General features: G+C 36.7%; 2 protein-coding genes across 2 annotated transcripts; both read right to left on the minus strand.

Moving 5' to 3' along the window:
* Positions 1–8,473, minus strand: LOC133879803 (uncharacterized). Its single transcript, XM_062318579.1, has 11 exons — positions 8,222–8,473; positions 7,619–7,992; positions 6,932–7,465; positions 5,402–6,599; positions 4,610–4,960; positions 4,170–4,407; positions 2,841–3,642; positions 2,534–2,696; positions 1,004–2,452; positions 756–904; positions 1–391 (listed from the first exon to the last, which is right to left on the minus strand). The coding sequence occupies exons 1-11, from the start codon at positions 8,471–8,473 to the stop codon at positions 106–108; spliced, it is 5,796 nt and encodes a 1,931-aa protein (XP_062174563.1). The 3' UTR covers positions 1–105.
* Positions 8,474–8,526: 53 nt separating this feature from the next.
* Positions 8,527–9,380, minus strand: LOC133879805 (probable helicase MAGATAMA 3). Its single transcript, XM_062318581.1, has 3 exons — positions 9,309–9,380; positions 8,893–9,220; positions 8,527–8,786 (listed from the first exon to the last, which is right to left on the minus strand). Exons 1-3 carry the CDS (start codon positions 9,321–9,323, stop codon positions 8,527–8,529), a joined length of 603 nt encoding a protein of 200 aa, XP_062174565.1. The 5' UTR covers positions 9,324–9,380.
* Between the last annotated feature and the right edge of the window lie 971 nt (positions 9,381–10,351).

Consider the following 10,351-nt stretch of genomic DNA (forward strand, 5'->3'; position numbering starts at 1 on the left):
GAATGCCTAAACCACATCATATTTACTGCACAAAAAGATAGGGCAATCTCCTTCTACTATGTTCTAAAATACAATATAGTATGAGAATTGATTATTCTAACTCTATTAGTTTTTTTTTAAAAGTGTTAGGGTTCTTCGAACTACGTACCCTAAAATTAGAAAGCCCATAAATCCTTCAATTATCTCACCAAACTTACATTTTTTGTTACGGATGCCTGTAACATCAGACTGGTGAACAGATGTACCGCTAGTTTCTGATGTCTCTACCAGAATGTTTGTTCCGTGTTGCAAGAATCGCTGACTGAAGATAGGTTCCACCTTTGGCCTTCTTGACAGCAATCTCTTGGAAAGCTCTCCAATTGTTGACATATTCTTCCGAAGCTCTAGTTCACTGAGAAGGAGAAAAAGCAAGTCAGCAAAATAAAGAAGAATAGAGGCTAGACTCTATTAGTCTTATCCAGATTTTGTGTTTTCTATTTCACTTACTTAATAGTAAGGAAATGCATTCCTTTCTTTTGCATTGACTCAGATTTATGATATATGAAACTATCAAAGTGAAACAAGGGATCTAAAGAAGAACAGAGGCTAGACTCTATTAGTAACAAGTACATTCTTTGTATGTAAAAAGTCAAGATATTTTCTATTTTTGAGGAATTAAATAAAGACATTTTAAGATACTGTCATAAGAGAAAACAAAAAAAACCCTTGGGAAATAGCCTAAGAAGGCAAGGCATATCAACCTCCATTATACTTACCTCACACCCAATGCAGCAGAAAGTAGCTTCAGTTCATCAAGCATGCAGGCTACTTTCTGCAATAGGTTTTCATCACCACGCAGAAAGTAGCTCTGAAGGCTTTCGTTCACAACAGTACTTACAAGGTGAATACTTTTGTCCGCATCCAACTGATATTTACACAGGAAAAGAGGAAAATTCAGTAATGGATCTCATGTGCATATGCTTTTCGCTCAAGTCAAAAATAATGTGAAGCAATTTTGCATTACCTTGATTACTTGAGCATTGGGCAAAAAGCTCTTTGGATATCCAAAATTCTCCAATGACTTCAATGCTTCAAACATTTCCCAAAAGTAACTATAATCCATTGGCAGCAGCTTGCTTCCATTTATGTTGTTCAAAACAAAGTTTGAAGGTGCAAGTTTACAACCCACCAGATCATAACTGCCTGAAGAAAGCGCTTTGCTGCAAGAATGAGTTGTTTCCACTTCAATAATTTCAGTTTGAGCTGGCAAGGCTTTGACTGTCTTTGGAAACAAGACTCTTAAAATGTCCTCCCTGCAATGTTTTACCGTCATGTCCACAAAAATGACATCTGGACATAGAAATTGTGAACAATTTTTTCTCAAACTCACAATTACAAGAGGATTGTTAATTTTTTTAAATGCTTCAGCAATCACATTTACATTGTGGAAATGTTTCAATCTTCTCCGAAGGACATCATGAAAGTCCCATGGAAGTTGCACAGCAATATAGCTCCTTTGAAGCAAATCAAAAAGTAAATCTGAAAACTTCCCACAGTTCAGATGAACCAAACATATTATGGTAACCAATCTCAACACCAGCTGTGGATAGTAGTCTTTCGCATTTATGCCAGACATTTCGATCCATTTCATTGTATCCTCCTTATTGTCAATAAGCGGCGCAACAACTTCATTGATAAACAATTCAAGCAATGGTTGCAGTTCACCCACTGAAGTGGAATCTGGGCTGCTATCTCCCTCTTGGTAGATAAACCATTCAACAAAAGAAGACTTTGAAGTGATAAAGTAACCCTGGGAGTATGACGCCAAAATTAGTAGGCGCTCAACAAGATACAAAAAACAACCAGGTGACATATAGTCCTCTTCATTAATCCAGTTTGCCCTGCAAGTATTTACCAAAGCTTTATTGAGCGTCAGCAGAAGGGATAACACTCTTGGAGATTCACATCTATTGTCAGGTACGGTAGCATGTAGAAATTTTGATCCCATATTCACAAAGAGAGTTTGAATGAAGGTCTTCCAGGGCAAATTCTTGTCAATCCCACCAAACCTATCCAAAATCTCCTTACATAAATCATTGTCAAGCTTACCCAATCCAAGAATTACCATTACAACTCTTCCAATTTTCCTGTAAGTCAGCCTACCCTTTGAGCCGATGTTTTTACGTATGACTTGTTTTAGTAAATTCTTCATAACCTCAGTTCCTCTCAAAGAAAACATGTTCTCTGCCAATGATTTCTGCCAGTCCAGAGGAAATATGTAGCCAAAGATATTAGTGGAAAGTTCGACATATTGCCACAATGCCTTATTTTCATGGAACTTGAGGTCCAAATATTGGGATTCCAAAAGAGACTTTGCAACCTCATAGATATGAGTAAGAGATTTGCTTTGGCAGAACATGGAGAGAGAATTCTTTAATGACAAATCATAAAGGGCTTTGACACTGTCCAAAGCCTTCATACCAACAGAAAGTAATTCTGAACACTAATAACTTTGTGCAGTTGAAACAAACTGGTGAAAATTGATAGAAACCACCTTCCCGTTCCGACGAAGGAATCTATTATCCAATTGTCTCACCCAATCAGCATCAAAGTTGAGCAAAAGATAGATGGCATTATCATTATGAAACTGCTTCCGCACTCCAAAGTAATTCAAGCAAAAATCTCCATATTCATTAACATCTTGGGTTTCAGCACATCTGAGGTATTTAATAATGTTCACAATCTTATCTTTCCAAAGATTCCAAAAGAAAACTAGTGTTTCTAAAGAAATCTGATTTGTAATGATCTTTTGTTCCGAATGCTCTATCATATCGAAAACAAAATTATCTTCCCATACATACTTTGAGGACTTTGAATGAAGATGAGCATCCAGAATTTTTCGAGCACATATGATTTCACCTCCAACACTCTTATGTCTCTGGGCTGCATTCAAATAATTTTTCATCGTGAACAAGTTACTCTGCTCACTTGATAAAACATCAGCCTCAGTACAAACAAAATCAAAAAAGTTTTTGGACCTATTCTTTGCAAATGTCTTGGCTTTTGCTAAAAGCTCCTGCTTTTGTGTAAACTGCTTTAGCGGCCAGCCTTTGCTTCCAGGTTCCCAAAGTGAGTTGGACAGTACATAGGAAAGAATTAACAAGGATGCTTCTGTGAAATTCCCAGCCTTCCCTAGGAGATCAGCTTCCTGTAGAATCTCCCCTCTCTGCCTCGGTATGTTTTCCAAGAAGTTTCCTGATTCTTCTTCCAACATCAGAAGCTCATCAAGACAACCATGAGACTTCAAGAACTTGCGCATCAAATCTATGGATTGAAAAGCTTTAACAAATTTCATCATGGATCTGCTATCCTTAAGCTTATAATGATGAAGAGCACAACTCTCTAGAAACACTTGTTCAATTTTGTCTATTTCTTTTCCCATTCTAACCACACCCAAATCTGTAGTTGCATGTTGTTTCCAATCCTGAATGTACTGAAAACCCATGTCAAATAATTTTCCTTTGGTGCAAACTTTCAAACAGTCTGAGAAAAAATAGCCCCTAGCATACACATTAGCTGCAAGTTCATAGCATCCGGCTAGAGAAAAGCATTCCCCAGCTCTTTTTAGCTCAGGCTTGCCACATTTTTCCAAATAAAGCCTCCCTGAAACAAGTTCAAATTCTCAAAGTCAAAATCTACCAATACTGACTCGGATGTTGACACTTACAAACTAGAGCATATAAATGTTTGCTATAAATAAAAAATAGTGTTCATGGTGGTTTTTAGGCCCTCATCAAGGGACCAATTTATCCCCAGAAATTCAGAGATCAATTAGAAAACTTCCTAACATCACATCGCAAATTTTCAGATACAAACTATAACAGAGATTCTAAGAAGATTGCAATAAGTAAACAGTACAGGATTGCAGAACTACACATTATAAAGTGGAAGAAAAAAACAAAGTAGGACAGTACACACTGTTTAAGAGAAGGTGGGATGAAAAATTCAATTTTGTGCAACGCAGCTCAACTTTTGTGCTTGAGACAAAGGGGCAATTGCATAGTGGTAATTTTAAGGATGACTATAAGAAGGTTTAACTTTCAATTGAGAGACAGATAGAATTTTAAGGATGATGTTTATGTTCCATAAAAATGATATAGTTGACCTATGTCAGAGAATCAAATGCGCACCAGCTCTTTCATACTTCCCCAAATCAAAGAAACATTGGGCAGCAGAATCAGCCATGCCTATGGCTTCAAATATTTCTGCAGCTTCCCTAAGGATCTCATTTGCCGCTTTAGGTTTTGAATGGGGCATGCGGTCAGCAGTCGCTCTGAGGGCAGAAGCCTTGGACCTTCTTTCCCAATAAGTATCTCCAGCTTTCTCAAAGCACGTTGTTGCCATTTCATAGTTACACTCTTGATACAACTGCAAGAAAAAAGACATAAGAGTTAGACATCACCATTATAGTTTTAGACAGCTAATTGTTTTGAAACAATTGTAAGTCTATGATACAAATAAAAATGAACGATCTTATTCCTTCACCATGATTTGTTTCATGCAATAACTGGAGCAAAATATGTTTCAATAATAGAGAGTCCAAATCAATGGCATAATAAATAGTATTTACATGGATTCCCCGCAACCTCCACTCCTCTGGGCTGCTGGCAACTTGCATTTCCTGAGCAAGTGAGTCATCTAGCTGTTTGACTTGGACAAGACACTTTTTCTTCCAATAGTCAAACATAGGTCTGCAGAATTCCTCTACATTCTCACAGATCCACAACCTCTGCCTCGTACGAGTGACAGCCACATAAAGTTGCTTCAGTTCTGAGCACAAGACATTGTGTTTAGCCTCATTGAAACTTGGGGAAGAAGGAGAAGTTGAGTTGAGTAAATGTTGTTCCTCCATATATTTATATATCACCCTCCATTGATTTTTCAGACGTGATGATCCAAAAAAGTTGTACAACAATACATCCTACATGAAGAGCAATATAGGAGTCACAAATGGGTAGAAAAATAAGACAATAAACTACTGAAAAAAGATATACATTTTTGTCCAAATAAAGTGATAATTGTTGACATCTAAATAAATTTTGAGAAATAAACTTTTTCATTTTCTGTTACAGCAACAGAGAACAAAAATCTGTTTAGACATGAAGCTTGAAACTTTGTACTTTTGCAAGAAAATTGCCATATGTGTACTAGAATCAGGCAAACATAACAAAGTCAGCATTTGAATTATGCTTTCCCACCTAAAATGGGGATGAATCTAAACATTTTAAAAAGGACCTTTCAGGATGATAACTGTATTCATAAAAAAATTAGCAAACAAATAGGCAAAAGAAAACTCCTCATGAATGATAATTATCTCCATATAAACCAGTAAATTGAATAAATAATTATGCATTATAACCACCTGAAACTCAAGGCCCTTGCACTCCACAATAGTTAGAACAAGAGCTTGCTTCCCAACATAATTGGTAATTTCCTTCCGAACATGATCATCTCTTACCAATATTACTTGCTCTGCACCAAAGCCAACAAAACTCCTTCCAGATTTTCCACTATTTCCAAAAATAGTACTGATCGTGTTTTGATTGTTCCCTGACCCAAGCAAGATTGGAGCTTCACCATTTATAAGACTAGTCTCAGGCTGCAAAACATCAACAGATTGAGGAAAGAAACGATAAAGAAGTTCAATAATACTCTGTGAAAGTTTAAGAACCCCATCATGAGTACGGAAATTTTGGCTCAAATGGAAAATATCTGAGATTATCCCTTTCTTTTTTCTTTTATCATGTCCACAGCTTTTAGATTCCAGTAGAAACTTCTTGTAGAACAGAGATCTTATATCCTGGAATCTAAAATCGATTCCCTTCGCAATTGTTTGTGCTGTGTCACCAGAGAAAACAAAACCTTCTTCTACATTTTTACAGATATATTTGAATAGTGCAATTTGGCTCAATGTGAGATCCTGCACCTCATCCACATATACAAAATCAATTTCATCACCCTTGTATCTTTCAACACTCAATCGACAATGAAGATCAATTACAAGATCGGCCATATCAAAGTCACCATTTTTAACCTTCATTTTTTCATACTTTTGAAAGACTTCATATATTATCTCTCTCTCCCATTTATTTAAACTGGACACTCGGCCCTCTGATAATGAAACATAGTCTTTACCACTGAGTTTACCATCACCTAGCTCTAGAGCTTGTGGGCCACCTTTTATATGAGAAATAATCTCTGTAAAAACTCTTGAAGAGTCAAGATTCTTTGTACACTGGTCATTGAAATGGGGCCAGTATGATGAACTAAACCTTTCATAGTTAACTTCTTTCTTCCTTATAAATGTCTGTAAGGCAACTGATCCACCACGAACCTTACCAAGAGAATGTTTCCTTACTTCATGGAATCTTTCAAAGTATGAATTACCCACACTTCCATCAAGCATTATCAGAAAATCATGAAATGTAATGACAAGAGGGTATGCCTCGGGTGGAACATCAACAAAAGTATCTGGGACATCCTTGAATTGGGCTACATCATCAAAACCATCAAAATCAATTGAACTGCTTCCTTTTGAAAAATTACCACCACAGGCAAAGCTGCATGTAAAAAAAAAAAAAAAAAGGCTTATCATTAGATATTAAACAAGTTTTAAGCAAAAAAAAAAAGTGGATATTAAAAGCCAATGCACATGAGGAGCTAAAAGCCAAAACCTAAATATTCGGTAGAGATGGATTTGCTAGCTAGATTCTTACCAACAGAAGAAAGACATTTTACTTCATGCATATGTGCTACCCTAAGCTATTATCCCTATATCACAGATTTGAAAGCTAAACATATGCAGAAACATTCCCATGTAAATAAATGAGAGGAAAAGAATAATCTACACTCCAAATATCTCATGTGCTACCCTAAGCTCTAATCTACACACCTTTTCAAATGAGAAACGTGTTGTTTGACAGCATAACACAATTTATGACTGACTGTCACGAAAAGCTGGCGCAATATGGTACCCTCTTTTTCTGCAATAGTCTCATCGGCTTCCTTTTCCTGACTATGCACAGGTATATCGCTCTTGACACCATATAATAAGTCTTTTGCCATATGGTGCTGTTTTTCTTTTTGAAATAACTTCATAGTCAAAACAGTTGTTTTCCCAGTACCTGACCGACCAAGTATAAAGGTACTTCTACGAAAACGGATTATGTCCAACTCTTGTTCAGTTACTTCAAATGGAAGATCCAATTCAACACCATCATGATTAGAAAGCAAGTGGCCAACTACACCTGATGATAAGTAGTAGAATTTCATCAGCATCAGACTCTCACTAACCTGTACATTCTCAACATAACTTCTACCATCAAAAGTAGAACCACTTAAATCGATCTCATTTTCACTGCTATCAAGATTCTTCATCCTGACAATATCAGAAGAACATGACCAACTCTTTGGAACTTCCAAATTCCTACACAAAAAACAATGTTAAAAAAGTTTAAGCCAATTAGAATGTCAAATCTAAAGAAGAGATGCTCGCAATTTTAAAAGATCCAAATAAGGCATCATTTAAGTTTTAAAATTTAGCATACAAAGATACTAGAATGAAAAAGAACATACATACCCCTCCAGACATCTCTCTTTGCAGTGATTAATAAAGTCATCTGTATGTTTTCCAAACAAACTCTCAAGACGTTTGATTAATTTTGGAATATCACACACAGGTAATATATCCCAGATCTTCAAAACTTGATAGTACCTAAATTCTGTCACCACGTCGCTCCAATCTTTTGCTATATCATTTGCACAAACAACATAAAGACCTTTAACCTTAAATTGCTGTAAAATCTGTGAAGAACCTCCACAAATGGGATCTACATGCTTCCTCTTGGGTCTCCATCCGCTAGAAAGTTTAACTAGAAGGTATATGACTAATTTCTTTGTCTGTACAGACTTCAGTTTTTGAAATGCCTTCAGAAAGTTATCACTGAAAAGAACCTGTTGAAATTGAGTACAAAAGTTATAATAAAAAGACTACAAAAAAAAAAAAAATTAAACAAGAATATTAAAATGGGAAATGTGTGGACCCCACCCTCATGTGAGTGGGGGGAGTGCACATGTTGTGCTCTTAAAGTGCAGCAACCACCCCCCTATTAAAATTGCCACTTATAGAAGTTACAAATATAAATATGTTGCATGAAAAGAATAACTATTGAACAACAAGTACCTTCCACCTAGCACTTCTGAAAAGTATGCTATCCCCATTGCACAAATTGTCAAATTGTTCAAACTCTTTCTTCACATCCAATATTGCTTTGTTCAAATCATGATCTTCATCGGCATTAAAGAAACATTGGCGATTCTTAGCATCACGGACTAAGGCTTCCCAATCAGATTCACCATTACACAGGGTTCTTTCATTTCCCAAAATCCATAGACAGTGCCTAAAGGTATTATAGGGCCAATTATTATTCACCATACTTGTTAAAAGGGAAGCAAAAGCAAACTTATCAAAAGAGTTTAGCATAAGTATTACCTAGCCCTTGTAAGAGCAGCATTAGTTCTCTGAGGATTTGATACGAACCCAATTGATCCATAACTATAACATCTTACTGTTGATATTATTATTATGTCCTCTTCCCCACCCTGGAACCCATCAACTGATTTAACCTTCACTGCAAACCCATCAAGGTTATCATACTTCCGCCCAAGTCTCTCTTGAATTGCAACTACTTGGGCAGCGTAAGGAGATATAACACCAATGCTGAGTTTCTGTTCCGAACCACCCCAAGCTGTATTTAGAGCAAATGACAAAAGAGGGAAAAAAAAGAAGTTAATTAAAGGTTTAACCGTTTAAATTCAGACAAAAGAGGGAATATGATACTTCAATTGAGTAACCTTTGTATAATTTCAGCAGTATTTTCATAACAACAGCAACCTCAACCATGTTCCTTGTACTACGCCCAACATCATCCTTCTCTTCTCTTCCACCTACTATATTTATAAAAGAATAGGGACCAAACATTGGCCAGGAAAGATAGTGCTTTTCGTGGCTTTTTCTTTCAACATTTGGAGAATCTAAGATCTGATTGTGATAAAATTTCAAATTTGGGAAGAAACTTATGGATGGATGCATTCGGTACTGTATTTTGAGAAGATGTTTTGAGTGACCCAATGAGCTCAATCTCTCAAATAAACTTCTCCCAAAGCCAGCTTCGCCAGAAATCTGTGAAAAGAAACATAATAGATAGTGAAAGAATATTAAAGGAAAAAAAAAAAAAAAAAAAAGGAGTAACCAAATAGCATTTACATACATTGCTTTCAACCATTGCTGGTAAGTTAAAACAAATAGATCTCTTTTTGATGATGGGGAAATCAAATAGATGTTTTCATTAACCATTTAGTATAATTCAAAATCTTGGGAGCTTTCTCTATAGATGAGTGTTCGAGTAGCAGCCAAAAACCTATTTGGACATGTGTAATTCGGACAGGTATTTGTTAAAAGTTCTGTCCAGACATTTTGGAACAATCCAAAACCTATTCGTAGGTTCTCTAAGAATGGCGTCTTCTATTCTCCCCAAAAAATCTGATTGGAGAGCATTGACGAAATGCAGAGACTAAATGAACCCCAAATTCACATGAAATGAAGTTTTGTGGTGGTGTAACCCAAGTGCTATATATACACGTCCACTCCTCCAAACCCAGCTTTTGCTTGAGCCTCTAGAATGGAGTCATAGTTGGTAGCGTAGTTTGATTGGGCAAAAATTCGTAGTTTTTTTTACTGGGTTTTGTCGGTAGAACCCGATTCGGTGGCCGGGGCTCTAACTAAATGCAATTATGGCGAAGGGTCGGAAATTGACGACGAGTTAGAGCGAAAGGTTCCTGGGGAACCACGGCCAGCGTTCGAACGGAGTGGAGAACTCGTCGGAGCTCAAAGAAGAGGACGTGTGGTCCATAGTTAAACTCATATGGTCCTTACCTATTCCGCGGCAAAGGGCAAGAAAGGAGAGTCTTAAAGGGCAGGCCGTGTCATTTTCTACCATAATTAAACTCATTTGGCAAAAGTTCGAGATTGGGAAAGAGTTGGGTCGAGGGCATTTTGGTCATACCTGTTCGGCAAAGGACAAGAAAGGAGATCTTAAAGGGCAGGCCGTGGCATTTTCTACCGCACACTAGTTAACCATAATTAAACTCATATAGAAAAATATGAATCTCAGCCGTAGAAAGAAGTACAGCAGATATGATCCCCTACAAGAAATCCTTTATTACATTTAACTTTTTTTTCTTAAGAATGATTGGTGCACAACAGTTATGTAATTATTGTACACCACTCTAAAGATATGTGATGGATCCCACG

The sequence above is a fragment of the Alnus glutinosa genome, chromosome 10, assembly GCF_958979055.1.
Source record: "Alnus glutinosa chromosome 10, dhAlnGlut1.1, whole genome shotgun sequence".
Classification (NCBI taxonomy): domain Eukaryota; kingdom Viridiplantae; phylum Streptophyta; class Magnoliopsida; order Fagales; family Betulaceae; genus Alnus; species Alnus glutinosa.